The following is a 25,582-nucleotide window of genomic DNA, read 5'->3' as shown; positions in this document are numbered from 1 at the left end:
GGGAATAAAAATCTGGTTATCTGGGCCCCCCCGGGGTTCGGCTGGGAACGCAGCGCTTCACGGACCTGCTTCCCTATTCCCCGGCTGAGTGCCAGGCACGAGGTGAGAAGGATGGTCTTGGGGTCTGAGGGTGTAGCCGCGGGGCTATGGCGGTATGACAGCGTATCCAGCTTGATATTCTTGGATCCCGGTCGGTAGGAGAGGGAGAAGTTAAACTGGGTGAAAAGCAGGGCCCACTTCCAGCTTGACTGGAATTGAAACGCTTGGCAGTGCAGAGATATTCCAGGCTCTTGTGATCCATCCACACAATGAACGGATGTTCCGCCCCCTCCAGCCAGTGTCTCCACTCCTCCAAAGCCATCTTCATGGTGATAAGCTCACAATTTCCCAAATCGTAATTCCTCTCCGTGGCCTTGAGGTGGTGGGAGAAGAAGAGGCAGGGATGTAACTTGAGGTCCATGGCAGAACACTGGGACATGACAGCCTTCACTCCGACATCCGAAGCATCAGCCTCCACCCCAAACTGACGGGACGGGTCAGGATGAACCAATATGGGAGCTGTGCTTGAGGTCCCGGAATGCCCAATCAGCAGATGGGGACCACATGAACTGAACATTGGGAGAGTTGAGTGCAGACAGGGAGAAGCAAGGGTGCTGTGGCCACAGATAAAGTGGGAATAAAAGTTGGAAAATCCCAGGAAACGTTGCAGCTGCACACTGTATGTAGTCTGGGGCCAATGCACCAGCACTTTCACCTTCCCGTGATCCATCTGCACATTCCCTGCAGCGATGATGTAACCAAGGAAGGGGATGGTGGAGTTCACAAAAAGCTTGTTCTCCAAGAGGCGCTGAAGGACCTGTCGGACTTGGAGCATATGTTCTTGGGCTGAATGGGAGAAAACGAGGATGTCATCGAGGTAGATGAAGATGAACAGGTTCAGCATGTCGCCGAGAATTCTTGCCCAGATACCAGTTGGTAGACGTTCCGCAGGTCCAACTTGGAGAAAACGGTGGCCCCCTGGAACGGCTCAAAGGCCGAGGCGATGAGTGGTAGTGGGTAGCGGTTCTTCACCGTGATGTCATTGAGGCCCCGGTAGTCGATGCACAGCTTCCTTGATGTAGGTCTTCATAGCCTTGGTCTCCGGATCCAACAGATAGTACAGTCGTCCCGGGGCGGTGTGGTGCCTGGGAGAAAGTTGTTCCCGCAGTCATAGGGTTGGTGCGGAGGAAGTGAAGTGGCCCGGGCCTTACTGAAAACCCCCCTGAGTTCCTGGTACTCTGCAGAAATGGCGGAGAGGTCCGGGGCAACTTCTGAGCCCACTGGAAGACGTCCTGGGGCAGGCTGCGCTGACTTCTGGTAATGAGCATGGCTAAACAGTCTCCAGCCCATGATGGCTCCAGCAGTCCAGTAATTAATTTGATTGTGTTGCTGGAGCCAAGAGAATCCTAATACATGGGAACATGAGGAGACTTAATTAGCATGAATTGGATAGCCTTGCTGTGGTTCCCTGACACTCGTCGGTTGTTGGAAGTGGTAATGTGGGTGACCCGGCCTGAAGAGTGCCCATCCAGCCCATTTAACGTCCATCGGAATGGAGAGGGCCTGAGTGGAGATGCCCAGCTCGGACGCCAGAGTAGCGTCCATAAAACTTTCATCAGCCCCAGAGTCGATCAGTACCCGAAGAGATTTTGACTGGTTCTCCCACAGCAGAATGCATGGAAAGGGGTGCGAGTAAGGGGAGAGGAAAGTTTTTCCGTATGGCCCACTATAATACTCGCCCCTACTGGTGAGCCTGGTCTTTTAGTGGACAAGAGGACACGAAATGACCAGTAGTCCCGCAATACAGGCCACTCTTCATGTGAAGCCGGTGTAGACATTTGGCTGGGGACAGCTTAGCCCTGCCAAGGTGCAGGAAGAGGTGATTCGGTAGACTTTGTAGACTCTAGGGGGAACTCGGGTAGCCTCGGGTCCTCTTGTCAACAGATTCGTCTGGGACTTCCGTGATGCCTCTGAGACGAGGGGGAATCCTTGGGCGAGTGGAATCGGGCCCCCTCTCCTTCCTGCGTTCCCGTAGCTGCCCATCGGTCCAGATGGTCAAGGCAATGAGCGAGTCAAGATCTGTCGGTAGTACCCGGGCTGCGAGTTCATATTTAACCTCCTTCGATACTGTGTGCAGGAATGTGTCAAGCAGCAATGTGTCAAGCAGCCTTCCGACAGGTTCAAAAACCTTCTTCAGTTTTGCCACAAACTCTCCAGCGATGTGTTCCAGCCCTTCCAGACATAAGTGGGAGGTAAGCTGGGCTGCAGCTCGATGATGAGAGAACACTGGAAACAGGTAAACTGGGCTCGCTGCTAACAGCCGGGTTACTAAGGGGCTTGGAGGTTTACTAGTCCTTTATTAGCGGACTGATACAGCCATCTGTAGCGCGTCTGTAACGCGGGCATATAGCCGTCTCTAGCACGTCTGTAACACGGGCATATAGCCATCTGTAGCGCGTCTGTAACACGGGCATATAGCCGTCTGTAGCGCGTCTGTAACGCGGGCATATAGCCGTCTCTAGCACGTCTGTAACATGGGCATATAGCCATCTGTAGCGCGTCTGTAACACGGGCATATAGCCGTCGGTAGCACGTCTGTAACGCGGGCATATAGCCGTCTCTAGCACGTCTGTAACACGGGCAAATATAGCCGTCGGTAGCGCGTCTGTAATGCGGGCATATAGCCGTCTCTAGCACGTCTGTAACACGGGCATATAGCCATCTGTAGCGCGTCTGTAACACGGCATATAGCCGTCTGTAGCGCGTCTGTAACGCGGGCATATAGCCGTCTCTAGCACGTCTGTAACACGGGCATATAGCCATCTGTAGCGCGTCTGTAACACGGGCATATAGCCGTCGGTAGCACGTCTGTAACGCGGGCATATAGCCGTCTCTAGCACGTCTGTAACACGGGCATATAGCCATCTGTAGCGCGTCTGTAACACGGGTATGTAGCCGTCGGTAGCACGTCTGTAACGCGGGCATATAGCCGTCTCTAGCAGGTCTGTAACACGGGCATATAGCCGTCTGTAGCGCGTCTGTAATGTGGGCATATAGCCGTCTGTAGCGCATCTGTAAGTGGGCATATAACCGTCTGTAGCGCGTCTGTAACACGGGTATATAGCCGTCTGTAGCGCGTCTGTAACGTGGGCATATAGCCGTCTGTAGCGCGTCTGTAACGTGGGCATATAGCCGCCTGTAGCGCTAAATTGCAGCACCCCCATCTTCCCACGGCTATGCCCTCTTTAGCACATTGCGGTCAGATAACAAGCAGTTGACGTACCAAGTGGTTATGCAGCCAGTCAAGATGCTCTCAATGGTGCAGCTGTAAAACTTTTTGAGGATCTGAGGGCCCATGCCCAGGAGGGAGGATAATGAAAGTTCACAGAAGTAACAAGTCATGGTAGACCTACCATAAGTGATTAAAGTTGGTCAAGGAATTACCAAAAAATCTGTAATCGCTGCCACTGAATTGGCTACAATGGGAAATCATAATAGTCACAAACACCACTGGTATGTCACCTGCTACTGTTCTCCCTTCCACTGGCATACTGTTATCTTTGTCTTTCTGTTGTCTGGAGGTCAAACCAAGAGTTTTATAACAGTATGAGTCTACACAATCTCCCTTTTCTCGCTTCCTCTCCAGTTAATGTCACATCTCCCAGCTCTTACTGACACCTACCCATGAGCCCCCTCTCTTTCCACTTACTTTAACCAGCATTCTCAACCACTGTGCACCCACCTGTTTCTGACAGGTGTATAAAATCGAGCACACAGCCATGCAATCTCCATAGATAAACATTGGCAACCAAATGGCTTACTGAAGTGCTCAGTGACTTTAAACGTGGCACCGTCATAGGATGCCACCTTTCTATCTAGTCAGTTCGGGAAATTTCTTCACTGCTAGAGCTGTCCTGGTCCACTGTAAATGCTGTGATTCATCACTCCAGAGAATGCGTTTCCACTGCTCCAGAGTCCAATGGCGTCTAGGTGCAACAACGGCTCAGCTGCGAAGTGGTAGGCCAGACAAGCTAACAGAACAGGAACTCTGAGTGCTGAAGCGCATAACTCGTAAAAATCGTCTGCCCTCAGTTGCAACACTCACTACGAGTTTCAAACTGCTTCTGGGAGAAAAGTCAGCACAATAACTGCTCATCGGGAGCTTCATGAAATGGGTTTCCATGGCCGAGCAGCTGCATACAAGCTTAAGATCACCATGCGCAATGCCAAGCGTCGGCTGGAATGGTGTAAAGCTCGCCGCCATTGGACTCTGGAGCAGTAGAAACGCGTTCTCTGGAGTGATGAATCACGCTTTACCATCTGGCAGTCCAACGGACGAATCTGGGTTTGGCGAATGCCAGGAGAACGCTACCTGCCCCAATGCTTGGCGAATGCCAGGAGAACGCTACCTGCCCCAAACTTCTACAGATGCACAATCGAGAGCATCCTGGCGGGCTGTATCACCGCCTGGTATGGCAACTGCACCGCCCTCAACCGTAAGGCTCTCCAGAGGGTAGTGAGGTCTGCACAACGCATCACCGGGGGCAAACTACCTGCCCTCCAGGACACCTACACCACCCGATGCTACAGGAAGGCCATAAAGATCATCAAGGACATCAACCACCCGAGCCACTGCCTGTTCCCCCGCTGTCATCCAGAAGGCGAGGTCAGTACAGGTGCATCAAAGCTGGGACCGAGAGACTGAAAAACAGCTTCTATCTCAAGGCCATCAGACTGTTAAACAGCCACCACTAACATTGAGTGGCTACTGCCAACACACTGTCAATGACACTGACTCTACTCCAGCCACTTTAATCATGGGAATTGATGGGAAATGATGTAAATATATCACTAGCCACTTTAAACAATGCTACCTTATATAATGTTACTTACCCTACATTATTCATCTCATATGCATACGTAGATACTGTACTCTATATCATCGACTGCATCCTTATGTAATACATGTATCACTAGCCACTTTAACTATGCCACTTGGTTTACATACTCATCTCATATGTATATACTGTACTCGATATCATCTACTGTATCTTGCCTATGCTGCTCTGTACCATCACTCATTCATATATCCTTATGTACATATTCTTTATCCCCTTACACTGTGTATAAGACAGTAGTTTTTTTTTTTGAATTGTTAGTTAGATTACTTGTTCGTTATTACTGCATTGTCGGAACTAGAAGCACAAGCATTTCACTACACTCGCATTAACATCTGCTAACCATGTGTATGTGACAAATAAAATTTGATTTGATTTGATTTGCATAGTGCTATCTGTAAAGTTTGGAGGAGGAGGAATAATGGTCTGGGGTTGTTTTTCATGGTTCGGTTTAGGCCACTTAGTTCCAGTGGAGGGAAATCTTAACGCTACAGCATATAATGACATTCTAGACGATTCTGTGCTTTCAAATTTGTGGCAAAAGTTTGAGTAAAGCCCTTTCCTGTTTCAGCATGACAATGCTCCCGGTGCACAAAGCAAGGTACATACAGAAATGGTTTGTCAAGATCGGTGTGGAAGAACTTGACTGGTCTGCACAGAGCCCTGACCATAACCCCATCAAACACCTCTGGGATTAATTGGAATGCCGACTGTGAGCCAGGCCTAATCGGCCAACATCAGTGCCCGACCTCACTAATGTTCTTGTGGCTGATTGGAAGCAAGTCCCAGCACAATGTTCCAACATCTAGTGGAAAGCCTTCCCAGCCGAGTGGAGGCTGTTATAGCAGCAAAGGGGGACCAACTCCATATTAATGCCCATGATTTTTGAATGAGATGTTCAACGAGCAGGTGTCCACATACCTTTGGACATATAGTACAGTATAGTGGAGAAAAGAAGAGTATATTACTGTAGAGTACAGTATATCCTACTGTACTGAACTATACTTTACTGTACTCTAATGCACTGTACTGAACTCTATCCGTGATAATTCTGTGGACCAGACCAAGTTTAATTAATACTACTCTTTTGTCCACAGATAGCCAGCCTAGCTGCTTAAAATGCTCGACCTCCAGATGAATATGAGGGGGAATTTAAGTACAATTCTTACAAACTTGTTTTGGCTTGTCTGCCGGTGAACAATGATATGCAGGCATAATCTAAGTGACGACTAGTGCACTTGCCGGAGTCTTTAGTGTGTCTATAACTAGGTTTCCATTCAATTGGCGACAGATTTTAATGCGACTTTTCTAAAAATCCGCATAAAAACAATATGCTAATTTCCCCCTCAGAGTTGTTTCCCTCAAATTGACTTGTTGCGGATAAAAGTATGTGCGTAAACATGTAGAGCACATAAAAAAATACAAATTAAATTTGTTTCCATGGCATTTTCAACTCTCGGCCTACTTTGTCACTAAAAATGTTCCTTATGTATAGCGAATCTGCCCGATCTGGTATTGGCAAATGCGCTCTAGCCAACAGCTCGCAAATACAGTGCGGGTATAGCCTACATGATGAGATTATTATGGACAAAGGTGCAATATAATTTTTATTTGTCAAACGGCAGCCAAGCATTGATCATCATGTCACCAGAATAAGACCCTCGATATTTAGCATTGAAAGGAGCATTAATCTGTGAAATTCATTATAATTGATTTCATCTGTAGTTTAATAAACCGAATGCTTTCCCGAGTCGTAGTGGGAGGTCCACACACCATATCATCGCGTGACTCCAAGTTTTGTTCGATATGATGGTTATTATATCAATATTTGTGCATATAAGCGTTTCCACTGACATTTATCGCATAATATTTTTTTAGACACAAAAAGATCCCACCTTGTCTAGCATATTTGGTTTTGTCAACATTTGAAAGTTTACCGACAAAATTTGCTGTTTCCATTAGGCCTGTCGTTACATTTTGTTATTCGACATGTACTTTACTCGCATAAAAAAGGTTGGATGGAAAACTGAATTTTGAGGATGCTGGAATTATATTTTGGACGAATCTGCGATACTTTTGAAGTTGCCTAATCAAATTAAAACATTGGGCCTGGTTGTGTTTATTCCACATATAAAAGATTATACATGCTAAAAGTTAAACGACAAAATAGTTTGGCTATATTAAGGCGTTAGGTTATAGGTGTGTGAGGAATAACCGCCCGGATTGAAGAGGAGGAAGAGCGCGAGTTAATTTTTCCTTGAATAACTGGGCCTGCCGGGAGCATGTGGCCAAATTACCATATGACAAATTGGGTGAATGACGATCCGCGACAGACAGCGCATCTCAGGATCAGAAGTAAGAATACAGCAAGACGGACCTGCTGCTGTGCCTTTCTAGTCCTTATAAACTGTCAAGAGTATATCTACAACTGATCCAAATGGAATGAAACATTCAAATCACAGGGCTTTTGCGCCTTATTCAAATTACATTTTTCACTGCAGCCTAGATTAGAATGTTTTACTCACTTGAAAACAATAATCAAATGATGCATTACATTGTGGTGTTGTAGGCTAGTCTATGATAATTGTGTTGTCCCTAAACAAGATCAATAGCAGGGGCTTTTTGAGCTGCGTGTCTCATGTCTACTGTTCTTTCATGCTCAATGACCTACCTGGCCTCTCCGCTGCCTATCAACTATTCCTATTTGTGCTTGTGGATTCACATTGATAATGTATGCAGCTTTGAAAGTGTGGTATGATTGCTATTTAGCCTATTGCAGATCTGGACAAACGATCCACCTACCACTATTGTCAATATGACTGGTGGATAGAGGGCAGGATAGGCAGACTGGTGGACTATTTTGACCTTTGGTATAGTAAAAAAATAGCATGTGGAAAGTCATAGTGCATAAGGGAAGTACAAAAACACCTTGATATAGGGGAGGCTCTTGCAAGCAGATGAGGAAATGTGTCTAGGATGGAAGAAATTCTATAGTAAAACCTGCAAAGGAGTGAATATAAACCAGGGAAAGTTACGCACTACCTTCCCCTGTGCCCAATAAAAAAAAACACAAACCCTCCCAAAGCGAAAACATTTTTGGGAGGTAAATGTTTCTGTGGAAATTGTTAAAAGTAGTACTTGTGCATAGAATTGTATGTTTTGTTAAACTTTGGAATCAATGGATTTTATTTGGCATACATTTTAAAGTTACCGTGGAGTTGCCCATCATCCACCCCCGTCCTTGTTGCCTTCCTCACCTCTGTCCATCTCTCCTCTCACTACTCTTCTTCCCTCTCTCTGTATTGTGATTATTCTCTCTCTTGCTTCCTCTCTCCCTCTTTCAGTCTCTCCCTCTCTCTTTCAGTTCCCTCCCTCATTCCTCCATCTCTCTCTCCCTCCCTCCCTCCCACTCTCTGTCCCTCCAAGCCCCCCCCCCCCTCTCTCTCTCTCTCTCTCTCCCTCCCTCCCACTCTCTGTCCCTCCCGCTCTCTCTCCCTCCAAGCCCCCCTCCTCTCTCTCTCTCTCTCCCTCCCTCCCACTCTCTGTCCCTCCAGCTCTCTCTCCCTCCAAGCCCCCTCCCTCCCTCTCTCTGTCCCTCTCTCTCTCTCTCTCTCTCTCTCTCTCTCTCTCTCTCTCTCCTCCCTCCCTCCCACTCTCTGTCCCTCCCACTCTCTCTCCCTCCAAGCCCCCCCCCCTCCTCTCTCTCTCTCTCTCTCTCTCGCTCCCTCCCACTCTCTGTCCCTCCCGCTCTCTCTCCCTCCAAGCCCCCTCCTCTCTCTCTCTCTCTCTCTCACTCAGGCAGAGTGTGTGCGTGTAAGCTAGGAGCTCCCTGCCATGTTGTCCATTCACCATGGCTCAGTATGAATGCCCAGCAGGGGTCTTCTGGAGTGGACCCCACCCCCCCTGACCCCCAACTCTAATGCACATGCTCAGATGGATATCTCATAGCCCCCATATTCGCCATCCGTACTAGACAGGCATAACATCTCTGAGTGATGATAACTCTGTGTGTGTGTGTGAGTGTGCGTGTGTGCGTGCGTGCGTATGTGTTTTTCTGTGTCTGTTAAGTACAGTCTCCTCTAGAGTAGTCTGTCTCAGTGCTGTAAGATGTTGCGGTTGTTGTCTGTCTCTCTTCACAGGGTGGTTGATGTGATTACTGTAGCTGGAGGTGGTAGTGTGGGTCATTGTGTGTATGTGGGGTAATGGCTTCCACACAGAAGGGTCCAGGAAAAGCTCTGGCAGGGAGCAGGGAAATGGCAGCAAACTGTTTAATGACTTAATAAGACCTAATTAGTGTAAATGGAGGAGAAGAGAGCGGCGCAGTGGAGGTGAGCTGGGGTGACTGAGTGTGCCTTGGCTACAGCAGCCAGACATACAGCAGGCAGCCCTCGTTCATTAGCTGATGAAAAGTAGGCCAACTGCTCTGATGTGTTCGTTCATCCCAGAGACACCTCTGGATAACAGAACAGCACATTGCTGCTTTAAGGTGCTCTCGTGCTATCTCTTTCACACTCGCACACGCGCGCGCACACACACACATACACAAACACAAAAAAACAATTGCCCACAAACAGGGACAATGGAGCTTTGTGCGTGTAAGTGTGTGTGTGCTTGTTATGTGTGTTGTGTGTGTGTCAGATGAATGCCAGGGCGTGGTGTGTGTAGTGTGTAGTGGAGGCTTTGAGAGCATTACCCTGCTCTGAGACAGGGGTGGTGGAGGGTCAGCCCTCATTTAATCAAGGAAATAATTCCATCTCCCATTAAGTTAATTAAAATACAAGGCCTCGCTCAGAACAGAACCAGAGGGAAACCCACCCGGGGGGACAATAGATACAGTGCATTCAGAAAGTATTCAGACCCCTTGACTTTTTTCACATTTTGTGATGTTACAGCTTTATTCTAAAGTGTATTAAATAGTTTTCCCCCTCATCAATCTACACACAATACCCCAGGTTTTTAAAAATGTTAGCAAATTTATTACAAATAAAACACTTAAATATCACATTTACATAAATATTCAGACCTTTTACCCAGTACTTTGTTGAAGCACCTTTGGCAGCAATTACAGCCTCGAGTCTTCTTGGGTATGAAGCTACAAGCGCTCTGTCAGGTTGGATGGGGAGCGTCGCTGCACAGCTATTTTCAGGTAGATGTTCGATCAGGTTCAAGTCCGGGCTCTGGCTGGGCCACTCAAGGACGTTCAGAGACTTGTCCTGAATCTACTCCTGTGTTGTCTTGGCTGTGTGCAGGACGTTGTCCTGTTGGAACGTGAACCTTCACCCCAGTCTGAAGTCCTAAGCACTTTGGAGCAGGTTTTTATCAAGGATCTCTCTGTACTTTGCTTTGTTCATCTTTCACTTGATCCTGACTAGTCTCCCAGTCCCTGCCGCTGAAAAACATCCCACAGCATGATGCTGCCACCACCATGCTTCACCGTAGGGATGGTTCCAGGTTTCCTCCATGCATTCAGGCCAAAGAGTTCAATCTTGGTTTCATCAGACCAGAGAATCTTGTTTCTCATGGTCAGAGTCCTTTAGGTGCCTTTTGGCAAATTCCATGCAGGCTGTCATGTGCCTTTTACTGAGGAGTGGCTTCCCTCTGGCAACTCTACCATAAAGACCTGATTGGTGGAGTGCTGCAGAAATGTTTGTCCTCTTGGAAGTTTCTCCCATCTCCACAGAGGAACTCTGGAGCTCTGTCAGAGTGACTCCAATCATGTTGTAGAAACATCTCAAGGATAATCAATGGAAACAGGAAGCACCGGATCTGAATTTGGAGTTTTAGTTATGTAAATAAAGTATTTCTGTTATTCTTTTTTTAGAAATTCGCAAACATTTCTAAAAACCTGTTTCCGACTTTGTCATTATGGGGTATTGTGTATAGATTCATGAGGATTTTTAAAAATGTAATACATTTTAGAGTAAGGCTGTAACGTAACAAAATGTGGAAAAGGGGAAGGGGTCTGAATAATTTTTTAATGCACTGTACAAATCCTTGTTATTTGTTGCTTGCAATATGCTTTGTTTTTGGCAGAGGTGTTGACTCGAGTCACATGACTTGAACTCAAGTCACACTCGAGTCATAAATATGATGACTTGCAACTCGACTTTGACTTTAACTCCAATGACTCGTGACTTGACTTGGAGTTGAGCCTTATGACTCGACCTGACTTGATACCCTCCCAAAGCCCAAATATAAAAAATGATGCTATTAAAAAAAGTGTGCAGCATCAACTCTTCATTTAACGGATTACAGTTTGAATCGGACAGCAGCCAATCAAATTGTGCCAGCTGAGAAAAAGTTGCGCGTGGCATTGCAGAGGAACGTCGGCTGGTGAATTCAGATGGAGCCCTTGGAAAGATGATACCCCAAATTATTATTTTTGAATATAACGACTACGCTGTATCAACAAAAAACAGATTGCAACTTGCAAAACATGAAGGAAATAAATGGCAGACTGAGGCGCAACAACTTCCAACTTTGTTCGACATTTGAAGCTGCACAAATAACGGTAAGTCGTGGCTAATATAGCCGACAGCTATATCATTCATAACTTTGCTAATGTAGCATGTTGGCTAACGTAATGTTAAGTCAATGAGCCTCCACACAGTCAGTCAGTGCGGGAATGTGATCATTGCACCCAGGGTTGACTGGCTAGGCAGTTGGTAGCCTAAATCCTGCCTGATGTTACTACTGTTCCTAAAGCCATTCACATATGTTAGCTTACTGTAACCACTCGCACAGTGTGTGTGTGTGTGTGTGTTAAGGTTGGGCGATTGCGTACAAGCCTACATCGCCCGATTGCGCCCCATAGCGATCCTCGATAGTCGATCGCTATTGGGGGTCTTTCTTATGGCTACCCATGTATTTCTATGGAAATATAAAGTTTATTTGGAAAGTAAGTAGATTTTTAAAAGCATTCATTTTGATTTTATTTTGATTTAACTAGGCAAGCCAGTTAAGAACAAATTCTTATTTTCAATGACAGCCTAGGAACAGTGGGTTAACTGCCTTGTTCAGGGGCAGAACGACAGATTTTCACCTTCGATCTTGCAACCTTTCGGTTACTAGTCCAACGCTCTACCCACTAGGCTACCTGCATAAATGTAATATACTAACTATTACTCTTGTTAAAAACATGAAATGGTATTATATTTGATGAGGAGCACATTATGACTTGTTTAGGACTCGAAACTCAAAGTTTAGGACTTGAGACTTGACTTGAGACTTGTTGGTCTTGACTTGAGACTTGACTCGAGACTTGTTGGTCTTGACTTGGGACATGACTTGGGACTTGAGTGCTAAGACTTGAGACTTACTTTTGACTTGTAAAACAATGTCCCACCTCTGGTTTTTGGACTTTTCAGTCTGGGAATAGTCTCTCACTTCAAAATGTTTGATTGTTGGTTGTTGTTTGTCCAACACTTTTCTGGACATATTACAACTCAGTAAACCTGACAGTACACAGGTTGATCAATAGGATGTGAAGTTCACCTATGACGCTGTAAACGGGGATATGCATACAGCCAAAGATGAACACTGGAATGTACAAACTACAGGGAAGAACCTTTAAGCATTCTAAAGATATGCAGTTGTGTTGCATGTTTACTAGCAATTTGACATTTCCTGGTTTCGCCCCTTCATTCCTTCTCTCCCTCCTCCATCTCTCATGCTAACCTGTCTCCCCAGGCACACTAATCTCAGACCACTCATGTCAGTCAGGATTTGGAGTCTAACTCTCTCCCTCCCCCTTCTCTCCCCCTTTCCCCCTCCAGAGAAGCCTGTGACGGTGGAGCTGAGCTGTGGGGCGGGGCCTGTCCTCGTGGTGCTGGAGCCGGGACAGCCCCTGCTGCTGGACTGTCACCTGGGGGCCACGCCCCTGGCCACGCCCCTCAACGTCACCTGGCTGCAGGATGGGCTCCCCGTGCTGGAGGGGGAGGGGAACTCCCTCAGGACCCTTGCCAACGGATCACTGTTGGTGCTGCCCACCTCTGTGGATGGTCGGACACCTCAAGGGGTGGAGGGGGGCTACAGCTGTGTGAGCGCCGGCCCCTTTGGAGCTCTGACCAGCCGCACCATCGCCGTTCACCTGGCCAGTGAGTACTACTACTTCTCAGACAGGGCGGGGCTGTGCCCGCTCAACTCCACCAGGGTCCGACTCACATGGAATGGCATGATGGTCTGGTGTCCCAACATAGGAGCACAGCCATTTTCCTCAGGGGGATTTCCATACTTGGTCCTCCTCTGTCTCAGGCAAGAGATTGATCGTGTGGCTGGGCGGCCACACCGGTGGTGTCCTGGGAACAGGTAGGCTCCACACCGGTGGTGTCCTGGGAACAGGTAGGCGCCACACCGGTGGTGTCCTGGGAACAGGTAGGCGCCACACCGGTGGTGTCCTGGGAACAGGTAGGCTCCACACCGGTGGTGTCCTGGGAACAGGTAGGCTCCACACCGGTGGTGTCCTGGGAACAGGTAGTCGCCACACCGGTGGTGTCCTGGGAACAGGTAGGTTCCACACCGGTGGTGTCCTGGGAACAGGTAGGCGCCACACCGGTGGTGTCCTGGGAACAGGTAGGCTCCACACCGGTGGTGTCCTGGGAACAGGTAGGCTCCACACTGGTGGTGTCCTGGGAACAGGTAGGCTCCACACTGGTGGTGCCCTGGGAACAGGTAGGCTCCACACCGGTGGTGTCCTGGGAACAGTAGGCTCCACACTGGTGGTGTCCTGGGAACAGGAAGGCTCCACACCGGGGGTGTCCTGGGAACAGGTAGGCTCCACACCCATGGGTTGAGGACAGAGGGGGAAAGGGGGAGAGCGAGAGAGGGGTGAAGAGTAGGATGGAGAGAGAGGGAGTGAGAGAGATAGAAGGTAGCAAGAGATCCGGTTTATCCCCCATTTCCTCTCCCCCCTCCCTCCCTCCCTCTCCTCTCCTCTCCTCTCCTCTCCTCTCCTCTCCTCTCCTCTCCTCTCCTCTCCTCTCCTCTCCCTCTCCTCTCCTCTCCTCTCCTCTCCTCTCCTCTCCCTCTCTCCCCTCCCTCTCTCCTCTCCCCTCCATCTCTCATCTCCTCTCCCCCCTCTCTCCCTCCCTCCCTCTCCCCTCCCTCTCTCCTCTCTCCTCTCCTCTCTCCTCTCCCCTCCGTCTCTCATCTCCTCTCTCCCCTCCCCTCTCCTCTCCCCTCCCCCCCCCTCTCTCCTCTCCCCTCCCTCTCCCCTCCCCTCTCCTCTCTCCCCTCCCTCTCTCCTCCCTCTCCCCTCTCCTCTCCTCTCTCCTCCCCTCCCTCTCTCATCTCCCGTCACACTCTCCTCCCATAGAGCTGCTTTCATTATCCTCTGTAAAAGTGGCAGTCTTTATTCAGTCATTAGCTTTGTGTAGAATGGGACTGTATCCTCTGTGGAGGTTCCTCCTTTTATCAGCTGTCGCATGCCTATTTATGAGAATGCTTTGTTTGGGGACAATGACGGGACAATGAGGTAGGGAGGTGATGACTGAGAGGGATGAAGGGAGGGAGGTGACTGAGGAGTTAGGATTGGTGAAAAGAGAAGGAAGTAGGAAGGTAGGGGAGGATACGTTGGGTAGGAAGGAAAGATGGGATATTTGGGTGGGAGGTAACTGAGGAGTTTGGGATGGTGAAGGCAGAGGCTGTTCTGGGAGAGAAACTAATAAGTGTGTCCTTCAGAAGGTGTCTGTGGAGGGAGCTGTTAAATGTAATGTGCTGTAGACTACTACTGCTGTGAGATGGATGGGCTGCTGGAGACAAGCAGTGCCAAGGGCCTGCATGCAATGGGCCTCAACGAGCACACTGACATTGAGCAGAGAGACCAGAGGCCCATGTCTGTCTGTCTGTCTTTCTGTCTGTCTCATGTCTTTACCACCACCAATTAGGAGGCAGAACACCACATGTGATAATTGTGTGACAGTCCTTCGTCTTTAATACTCTAAACATGTTTGATGTGCATTGCTGTTCTGAATGCTCCCTTCATGTGACTCCGTCCAAAAAGCGAGTGAGTCAGTTAAAGAGAGGGGGGTAAATCGCGGTAGAGGAGGAGGGGAGGAGAGGAGTTGGTGGACATGTCGACAGACAGAGAACAGGGAAGCCATGTGTTGTGGTCAGAGAGTACAAGGGGAGGGGAAGAAAGTTGCAATCTGATCGCTGAGGGGCCAAAGAATGGGGCAAAGACAGAAAGAGAGGGGGAATAGAGAGGACAGGAGAGAGAAAGAGAGAGGAGGCACAGAGAGAACAGGAACAGACAGAGAAGGGAGAGACTAAAAATAAATGTGCTATGGATTGAACTCATATAGAGCACAAGACATGCTAACAGATTTACAGATACAGTAATCTACTTCATCTGGTCCATTCACTCAGTAAGTTAACCATTAGCCCAGTTGGCCACAAGAGTTACAAGTGCTAGCTTACTTTACACTATTGGATGACCTGTTATCTATCTAGCTGCTCTGTGGAGCTCTGCTCTGTGTGCTCATTGAGAAACTTTGCTCCGTGTGTGTGTGTGTGTGTGTGTGTGTGTGTGTGTGTGTGTACAGCATCTAGTTTATGCAATGACAGGTGCTGAGCTTATTTGTGCTGTTAGTCAGCTAATAATATGTGGCTTTCTGAAGAACTTTGCCATGTGAGAATCAGCTCAGAAGTAGTTGTGACAGATTTATGTTTGGTCGCTAGGTAGGATTAGCCCTTATATGTGTTATGAAGCATGGTTTACGCGTCACATTTTCTAATCAGTTCAAAATGTATTTTTAATGTATGTCTTGGGATATTACAGTCCAATGGAGAAATTAGGAACAACTTCAGGATGTAAGGATGTGACTTTTTCCTCGAGTGCTTTATGTATGGCTTTATGTCTAGTCTGTCACAGCAGTTTGGTGAGAATACAATTTGAAGGTAATCTTGGATTGGTATGTTCAGGACTTTAGGACTGCAGGCTGGACAGAACAGCTTGCAACCCTGGAGCTGATTGATGAGGTAGTCAGAGCTCTTGTGTTCCCCCATAATGCCCCAAATCAGTCTGGCCTGAGGTCAGGGGCCCCCTTAGCCCTATAAGACTCAGCTCCAGGACACACTGCTGCCCCCTGCTGTTAACTACAGTTATCACGTGTGGGCTACAGACTAGCTGACTGCATCTCTCTCTCTGTGTCTCTTTCTCCCTCTCTCTTGCTGTCACTCTCTATCTCCCTCACCTTTCTCCCTCACTCCCAGCGCTGTCTCGTTTCCATCAGGACCCAGAGGCCCAGGTGGTGCCCCTTGGGGGTGCTTCCCGCTTTGAGTGCCAGATAGACGGAGTGCCCACTCCAAGGATAACCTGGGAGAAGGACCAGGAACCCATCCCCAGCCAGCTTAGGTGAGACGCGTGCACACACACATGCACATTCTCACACACACGCACACACACACACACACACACACACACACACACACACACACACACACACACACACACACATGGTGATGCACTCCAGCAGAGCCTGACAGTAAGTGATTGTCTGTTCTACTTGGTCCCAATGCTGTCCCCTGAGAGAGCTCCAGCCGGACAGCAGAGACTGGATCTGTTCTAAGGTCCATGCTGCCACTGATCATGTGAGAGCTGTGCTCCCTCCTCCACCATTCTACTTCATTGCATAATGGCAGTCAGGGAATAACCTGAGAATTTGGTAGGAAGTTCAATTAAATGAGTACATATTGGTCTTTTTCAGTAGTGCAGAGTTCAGAGATAAGGGATGGACACAGATCTGTTGGTTTCCTCTCTGTCTGTCAGCCAGAGGCTGAAGGTCAGGGCCACAAAGTGCAGCCTGGTCACTTTCTCTCTTCTGTTTGTTCTACTCCCAAAAACTCTCTTACATCTCCCTTTCACATGGCTACAGGCTGAGGCCAGTCCAGTAACTGGGAACTGATGTGCTTTGAATCGAATTGGGTAGAAAGATGCACATAATCTACTGCACATGACTCCGCTCCCTCCCTTCTCCTCCCTGGCCTTTCCTCTCTCCTCGCTCTCGCTCCCTTCGTCTCCCTCATGGGAGAGATTTGGCCCTTTTTAAATTAAGTTACACATTTTTTCCACCTGCTCTGTCCTTACCAATCATAGAAAGACTAGCAGCTGTTTGTTAGTCATTTAGATGCATATCGCACACACTCGGCATGTGTGTACGCGCATGTGCACACACACACACACACTTATGCGGTATACAGTATACAGTGAATTACTGTTCATGGCTTGCCTCGGAGTGATCATGTGCCGAGTTGACGAGTTGCCCTTCAAAGGCCATGGCCCACATATGGCTGTTCACAGGACGACTTGTTTAAATGTGTGTCTCATGTTGAATGGCCAGGAAATGGCCAGCTTTTCTTCATTAACATGGTTAAAACTGACTAAAATTACTATAACGTTCCAGGACCCTTGCTGCTGACCACCCTTGACCACACAGAGTGGACAAGGGCATCAGAGGAGCGGAAAGGGGGGGGCAGGACCAGTGTGCTAACAACACTCTGTGTATTGACATTCAGGGCTGAACAGTGGAGAATCATGTAGCGTTACTGATAGAAACCCCGATTTAATGCCGTCTCGTCTGCCTGAAAACTCAAATGCACACTCTCACAGCCGAGCAGTGCCACACACACACACACACACACACACACACACACACACACACACACACACACACACACACACACACACACTCTCACTAGTCACCAGAAACGGTCCCGCTCTCATGCTCATTTACCCAAGCACTTAACACTATTGACGTTTCTGCCTCAGCTCAGCTGTTGGCTATACATTTGTGCCTGCCTGACATTATTAGAGGCATCTGGCTCAAAAACAGTCTATCCCTGTGTGACCCATAGGCCAATGCTGAACCAAATGCTGAACCAAGCTGTACAGTGCTGTGGTGTTGTTGTGCTGACACAAAGTGGTACTAATGGGCAGCAGTAGAGATGAGACCCTGACCAGAGACCAGTGTTGTGTGCAGTCTCTCTGTTGCACAGATGAGCTCTCTGTCTGTCTGTCAGGGCATTACTAGTCCATCATCATAGAGTTAAAAGGCTGTGGAATAGGAGTTGAATAGTGGAAAGCCCAGGCCTCAGGCTTGGAGGAACCATCCGGGTTTGTGTGTGTGTGTGTGTGTGTGTGTGTGTGTGTGTGTGTGTGTGTGTGTGTGTGGGTGGGTGTGTGGAACCTGACCTGTCTTCCATGGCAGGGGGAAGGAGGGAGGGAGGGAGGAGGAAGAGGAGCTGATGGGTGAAAGAGAGATAAATATTGACAAGAGTCGGCACAACCAGCAGCCATGGCTGCTTCTAAATGCTGTTTTGCAATGCGCAATCTCTCTGACCTAGATTGAGAGCTCATTGTTCTCTTACATCTATCAGTAAAGATTTCTAAATAATTCTTTCTTTCTAGTCTCTTCTTTTTCTCCCCTGTTTACGTATTCTTTGTCATTAGGAATACAATGTATTTAGTGTCATTTCTTTCTTCTTCCTTTCTTTTGTCTACTTTTATTTGAGATTCCATTTTTGTGGACGGCGTTATGCTAAATAGCTGTTAGATATAAGGAGAGTGTAGCCTAATGGCCGTCACTGGAGACCTACTCCTGCAGTTCTGTATGGCCGTAATGAGCGTGTACACAGTTGGAGATTACCAGTGAGTTATTATATCTCACTAAGCACTAGTTCTTGCACTCTCTCTCCTTCCCACCCTCTCTCCCTTTCCCTCCGTCTCCAGGTTCATCTCTCTCCCTAACGGTGTGCTCCAGATCTTGGGGGCGGTTAAGGAGGATGGGGGTGCGTACCGCTGTGTGGCCTCCAACTTTGCCCGGAAACGCTTCAGCCAGGATGCCATCCTCACTGTCACTACGGGTATGTTATGCTCTCTCAGTCTCTCTCTCTCTCTCTCTCTCTCTCTGATGACGTCTGTAGCCAAGTGATCCCTTTGGACGTGCTTGACCCTCTCTGTCTGAGTGTGGTCTTTAAATAGCCTATTTAGTGGATGGCTTCCTGCTTATATGTATTTCCTGAGAGAGGTAAAGAGACAGACGGCTCCAGACCTATGGTCTCATTTCTGATATCATCAGGCTGTAAGCAGTATACACAGCCTCGCTCTGCTCTCCTCACCCACGTCTCTTCCCTTCTGACAAAAGGTGCATTACTGATGGAAATCAATCCTGGCCTTCAATTGGTTCCGTCAAACTTTAGTGTCTGTGAAAGGCCTATGTCTAGATCTGCTTCTATGTGAGCGTTGGCACGCAAACAGAAAGAGAGAGAGAGAGACTGTCTGAGCATCAGAAACATGTCAGAGTCTTTATACCTATTGGCCCTATTGAGCTTGTTGCCTGGACACAAGACTGAACTGTGTGGGAATGTCTGCATCCTGTGGAACAGAGAGGGAAACAGAGATGAATCACCTCTCTGCACCCTGCAGCATGTCCACACACTCACAGACAGGCACGCACTATAAGGGCACAGGGCGAAACCCAGATGCAGACATGGGAGGCGGGTGGTTCGAGTCTCTGATATTTATTATAATCTAAGGGGCAGGCAAGAGAATGGTCGTGGACAGGCAAAAGATCATAACAAGGTCAGAGACCAGGAGGTACAGAGTGGCAGGCAGGCTCGAGGTCAGGGCAGGCAGTATGGTCAGGCATGCTGGTTCAGAGTCAAGGCAGGCAAGGGTCAAAACCGCGAGGACTAGCAAAAGAGAGATAAGAAGAAAAAAAGCAGGCACATGGAAAACCACACTGGTTGGCTTGACAAGACAAGCTGGCAACAGACAAACAAGGAACACCGGAATAAATACTAATGGGGAAAACGGGTGACACCTGGAGGTGGGAGGAGACAATCACAAAGACAGGTGAAACAGATCAGGGCGTGACACGCACATTCACAAATAGACTTTGCATTATGTTGATGACTCAATACTCCTTGACACACTTACTGTATATCTTCTTTCTCTCCCACACACACACGGATGAGTACACAAACACCACACACTTTCACACACACACACACACACACACACACACACACACACACACACACACACACACACACACACAACACATACACAACACATATTTCACATATTTCACACACCACTCTCACAGTCACACAGACAGCCAGGGCAGGTGAAGAAATTACAGCATTCCTGCCTTTTTCACACCTCCCAATATCCAACAGACTGTGTGAAGTGATGCTAGCTTACAGGAGCAGGTATTTGGTGTGACACAAAGCCCTGCTGCCTTAGAAACCTGAAGGTCAGAGAAGAAAGCACTCCCAGACTTTTTGAGGCGTTACGTAAAACATGTCAAATCTAATGCCATTATATCTCTAGCTTTCACTTTGGAAGAGGTTTATGAATGGAATACCTGAACACCAATGTCATCTTCCTGACAGAATAATGCTGAGAACATCAACTCCACTTATTCAATTGTACATTACGTCTATGCCTTTATATACTGAACCAAAATATAAACGCAACATGCAACAATTTCAATGATTTTACTGAGTTACAGTTCATATCAGGAAATCAATCAATTGAAAGAAATGTATTAGGCTCTAATCTATGGGCCTTACCTGACTGGGCAGCCACCTACTGGGGAGCCAGGCCCAGCCGATCATAATGAGCTTGTCCCCACAAAAGGGCTTTATTACAGACAGAAATACTACTCAGCCCCCCACCCCCCCCACCACCACCCCTCATCAGACGATCATGCAGATGGAGAAGCCGGATATGGAGGTCCTGAGCTTGCGTGGTTACATGTGGTCTGTGGTTGTGAGGCCGGACATTCTTGCAGTCAGCATGCCTATTGCACGCTCCCTCAAAAAATCTGTGGCATTGAGTTGTGTGACAAAACTCCACATTTTAAAGTGGCCTTTTATTGTCCACAGCACAAGGTGCACCTGTGTAATGATCATGCTGTTTATCTTGGCAAAGGATAAATGTTCACTAACAGGGATGTAAACCAATTTGTGCACCAAATTTGAGAGAAATAAGCTATTTGTGCGTATGGAAAATATCAGGTATTTTCAGATCATGAAACATGGGACGAACGCTTTGCTTTTATATTTTTGTTCAGTGTACTTTCTCTCTCTCATCCACGCATACACATGCATGTGCGCATGCAAAACACACACACACGCACACACACTCTGAGCACAGAACTTATACAAAACCCTATCAAGGCACATCCTGCAATCCTGGGAGAACTCGACTGGCCCATTTAAAACCTTAAGCCCTCATGCATAACCAAGTAGTGCTGTATGTATGCTCAATGATGAATTTATAATGTGCTTACAGTATCCCAGGACCCTGCTGGAGCACATTATCATAATGTAGGCTCTGAGCAGAGAGACGGGCAGAGCAGGCCCCAGCCCAGGCAGTGTGATGGGCCTCCCCTCCTACCATAATTACCCCTAGAGCCACTCACACAGAGCCACTAAAAATAAGGGCCTCATCTGCTCTGCTAATGCACTCTTCTACTCCTCCAAGAAAATGATGGAGATTTATTTAGTCATATAGTTTGGCAGAATTACACCACCATGCTCTCAGAGTAAGGCCCTCACTGCCTCTCCTCCATTATCTGACTCCCCTCTCCCTCAGATGCCCTCTGTCTCTCTCTCTCTCTCTCTCTCTCTCTCTCTCTCTCTGTCAATCCGTCTACAATAAGTGACTCCAAAGAGGTTTAGCATACATAATATAGAGCCTTCTGCTCCTCTCTTAAGCCCATTGGGGCAGCTAGCTAGCCTGGTTGTGCAGCATTCATTCTGTTTTAACCAGGCTAGTAGCTAGCTCTGTCTCCTCCACTCATCTTCCTAAACAGTGTTGCCAACGATTTTTCAGTGAGAATCTCTATTGGCTCCTTGATTTGTCGCTAGAAGTCGCTAGATGACATTTTGCATTGCCACAACTATGTCACAGTACCAATTGGCCTTGCTGCGGCACAGCTGTGGTCCCCGATGTCGTGTTTTTGGCCTGCCGCAAACCCTCTTCCCTTGTGCTTCTCTGCCTGTGTGTGCACCGTTGCTGTGATTTTTGTTACACAGACAGCTTCTCCCATTCTTGTTTGTGGCAGAATTGTGTAGGGAAAGTCACTAAATGCTATCAAAACCATAGAAACTCTCAGGAGCCAAAACTCCCCAAAGGCAGCCTGAAAAGTTGCTGAATTTGTCGCTAAACTCTTTTACCAATATAAGTCACTGGCGGGGTCTGAAAACTTGATAAATATAGCGACAAAGTCACTAAATTGGTAACACTGATCCTAACTAACCGAGAGGGCCAAGCTTTCACTGTGGGCCCAAGGGGAAACTAGACTGGTGTCAGGTGATCTTTCCTCCCCTATTGAGAGCTGCTGTGATGTCATAGTGATGGAGAGGACAGGACAGGACTGGTGGTTCTTTCAAAACAACTGGGAACTCGAGGAAACATGGTCAAATCATGACGTCAGTGATCTTCAGGTCGGAAAGTCTGAGTTCTAGAAAGATGCCAGAGTTTCCAGCTTGGAATTCCGAGTTGGATGACCATTCCCAGTTGTCTTGAGTTGCGTGTTCAGAGTTGTTACACTGAATCCTGACAAGGGCCCCAGCATTGTCTTACATCAGGTAGCACCACGACCCTGCCTAAACTGAGTTCATCGGTAGGTCATTTGTGACATGCCGCGTTAGAATGACGGTGTCTGATATAAGACATTGAGGGTTGGAGTTGGTTGTAAGGCAGCTGTTGATTCCTGTGTCTGTGTTGTGTCTGTGTGCCCAGGTCCTGGCCCTGCCCAAAGTGAGGTAGTGATTGTGGCACCTCCTCAAAATGCCACAGTGGTGCAAGGGCGTCCAGCAGTGATGGAGTGCATGGCCCAGGGGGGGCAGCCCAAGCCCCTGGTGTCCTGGAGCAGACAGGGTAAGACTCTCTCTCAATCCCTTCCGAGTGGTGCAGCGGTCTAAGGCATTGCATCTCAGTGCAAGAGGCATCACTACAGTCCCTGGTTCAAATCCAGGCTGTATCAGATAGGCCCTGATTGGGAGTCCCTTAGGGTGGTGCAGAATTGGCCCAGGTTTGCCGGGGTAGGCCGTAGTTGTAAATAAGAATTTGTTCTTAACTAACTTGCCTAGTTAAATGAAAGAATAGACTCAATACCAATGTCACAACGAGAGCCTGGCCAATACTTTGGTACTAAGCTCCTGTGTTATTCCTGTAATATCATCTTCATTGTGTTTCATATTTCTACCTTTGCTGACAAAACTCCCGTCATCACAGAGGTCTTACAGTGCCACCTAGTGGCTGGATATGCTCACTATACTTTTCTGTGATTGACGTTCAACTGCTGAACTGAGCTGCCTTGAAATGGCAGTGCCTAGTGTTGTGTGCATGAAACTACAGTTTTTAATTGCTTTAGTTTGGTCTTTTCTGATATTTTTTTCTTTGAAATCGCTTGTCTCTTCTCTGTTCCTTTCTGCTCTTTCTCCTGGACACAGACGGGAAGCCCATCGCCACCGACGTGGTTGTCCTGGAAACCAACCTGGTGATCCCCAACACACGGCGTTACCATGCAGGCGTCTACGTCTGCCGTGCCAACAAACCCAAGACCCGCGAGTTTGTCATCGCTGCGGCTGAACTGCATGTGCCAGGTAAGAGGAAGAATATGTGAGTGTGAGAATTTGGTATAGATTGCATGTTTGGCTTCGATCTTAGATCTCTGATTTGTATTCTTGGCTTTTATCTTAGTTCTCTGGTCCTCTAGTAAATTGTAATATATATGCTGCTGTGAAGTATTTTTTCCTTAGAAGGATGTTTCTCTATTCGCATTCTCCCAGCCCCACCAGTGATCCTCCAGCCCCCAGAGACGGTGTCTCTCTCTCGGGGAAACACAGCCAGGTTTGTGTGTAACAGCTCTGGGGAGCCTCCCCCGGCGCTGCACTGGCTGAAGAATGGCAAGCCGGTCAAGTCTAACGGACGGGTGAAGACCCAGAGCCCTGGGGTGCTGCTCATCAACCAGCTGGGTCTGGATGACGCAGGGTACTACCAATGCATCGCTGACAACGCTCTGGGGACGGCCTGTGCCACAGCCAAGCTGTCTGTCATTGTGCGAGAGGGTCTACCCAGCCCGCCACACCAGCTCTCTGCCACGCCCCAATCAAGCACCACCGCCCTCCTCACCTGGGAACGGCCCGAACACAACAGTGACCGGATTATAGGCTTCTCTGTGCACTACCAGCCCACTTCAGGTGTGTGTGTGTGTGTGTGTGTGTGTGTGTGTGTGTGTGTGTGTGTGTGTGTGTGTGTGTGTGTGTGTGTGTGTGTGTGTGTGTGTGTGGCCTGTACGTACGACATCTATGCACAAGGCTGCTAACTCGTTTCAAGTGTATAGGCATTAACATACATAGGTGCCTGGTTCCTTGATAGCATGGCAGAGAAGGACACTGTCAGGTCAGGCTGAGTGTGTCCTGTGCTCCAGGTAAAACACTGGGCTTGTGTGGTCCACAGGCTCTGATCACATGGAATACCAGTTTGCCGTGAACAACGATACCACAGAGTACCATGTGAAGGAGCTACTGCCACACACATCCTATACCTTCTACGTGGTGGCCTACTCCCCCATGGGAGCCAGCCCCCCGTCACGGCCCGTCACCGTGGAGATGCTGGAGGACGGTGAGTAGACCAAAGACCTCACTTCTCAAAGGAAAACAACAGAGACACAGTTAGATCTAATGCATCCACATGACAGCCTGCATGAGTCATCATACACTTGAGAGTAAAAAGAACGTATGACACGGTCAACTGTAATACAACCTTTATTATACGTGAGTAACACACCTAAGTAGATATTGTTGCCCGTCAACTAGCTATGTGATTCTACTTTGTTGCTAGGAGATAATGTAATGAATAAATTGGTATAGTAGCCTGCAGAATAGTATGGTTGATGTATGGATACTAAGAGTGTCCTGTACCTGATCTGACATGCTGTGACCCTCCAGAGAATATGATCGGCTACTTAAGTCACCAGACACTAGATCCAGGACCATAAAGGACCATAAAAGCCGATACCGGCCGATTTTTTAATTTTTTTATTTGTATTAATGACAATTACAACAATACTGAATGAACACTTATTTTAACTTAATATAATACATTAATAAAATCAATTTAGCCTCAAGTAAATAATGAAACATGTTCAATTTGGTTTAAATAATGCAAAAACAAAGTGTTGGAGAAGAAAGTAAAAGTGCAATATGTTCCATGTAAAATATGTGCCATGTAAGAAAGCTAACGTTTCAGTTCCTTGCTCAGAACATGAGAACATATGAAAGCTGGTGGTTCCTTTTAACATGAGTCTTCAATATTCCCAAGTAAGAAGTTTTAGGTTGTAGTTATTATAGGAATTATAGGACTATTTCCCTCTATACCATTTGTATTTAATTAACCTTTGACTATTGGATGTTCTTATAGGCACTTTAGTATTTCCAGTGTGACAGTATAGCTTCCATCCCTCTCCTCGCTCCTCCCTGGGCTCGTACCAGCAACACAACGACAATTAGCGTGCGCTAAATAGCTAGCCATTTCACTTCGGTTACACAAGCCTCATCTCGGGAGTTGATAGGCTTGAAGTCATAAACAGCGCAATGCTTGACGCATAATGAAGAGCTGCTGGCAAAAC

At 47.7% G+C, this 25,582-nt stretch overlaps 1 protein-coding gene across 1 annotated transcript in view; it reads left to right on the top strand.

The window, feature by feature from the left end:
• igdcc4 (immunoglobulin superfamily, DCC subclass, member 4) overlaps positions 1–25,582 on the top strand; it is a 58,521-nt gene that overhangs the window by 14,883 nt on the left and 18,056 nt on the right. Inside the window, exons 2-8 of the mRNA XM_042320973.1 lie at positions 12,713–13,033; positions 16,149–16,290; positions 18,664–18,797; positions 22,690–22,827; positions 23,403–23,555; positions 23,742–24,152; positions 24,412–24,576. Coding sequence (XP_042176907.1) covers positions 12,713–13,033; positions 16,149–16,290; positions 18,664–18,797; positions 22,690–22,827; positions 23,403–23,555; positions 23,742–24,152; positions 24,412–24,576 — 1,464 coding nt within the window. The remainder of the gene's footprint in view (positions 1–12,712; positions 13,034–16,148; positions 16,291–18,663; positions 18,798–22,689; positions 22,828–23,402; positions 23,556–23,741; positions 24,153–24,411; positions 24,577–25,582) is intronic.

This window comes from Oncorhynchus tshawytscha, linkage group LG04 (assembly GCF_018296145.1).
Source record: "Oncorhynchus tshawytscha isolate Ot180627B linkage group LG04, Otsh_v2.0, whole genome shotgun sequence".
Classification (NCBI taxonomy): Eukaryota; Metazoa; Chordata; class Actinopteri; order Salmoniformes; family Salmonidae; genus Oncorhynchus; species Oncorhynchus tshawytscha.
The sequence above is the reverse complement of the archived record's forward strand: the minus strand, read 5'-3'. Positions and strand labels throughout refer to the sequence as shown.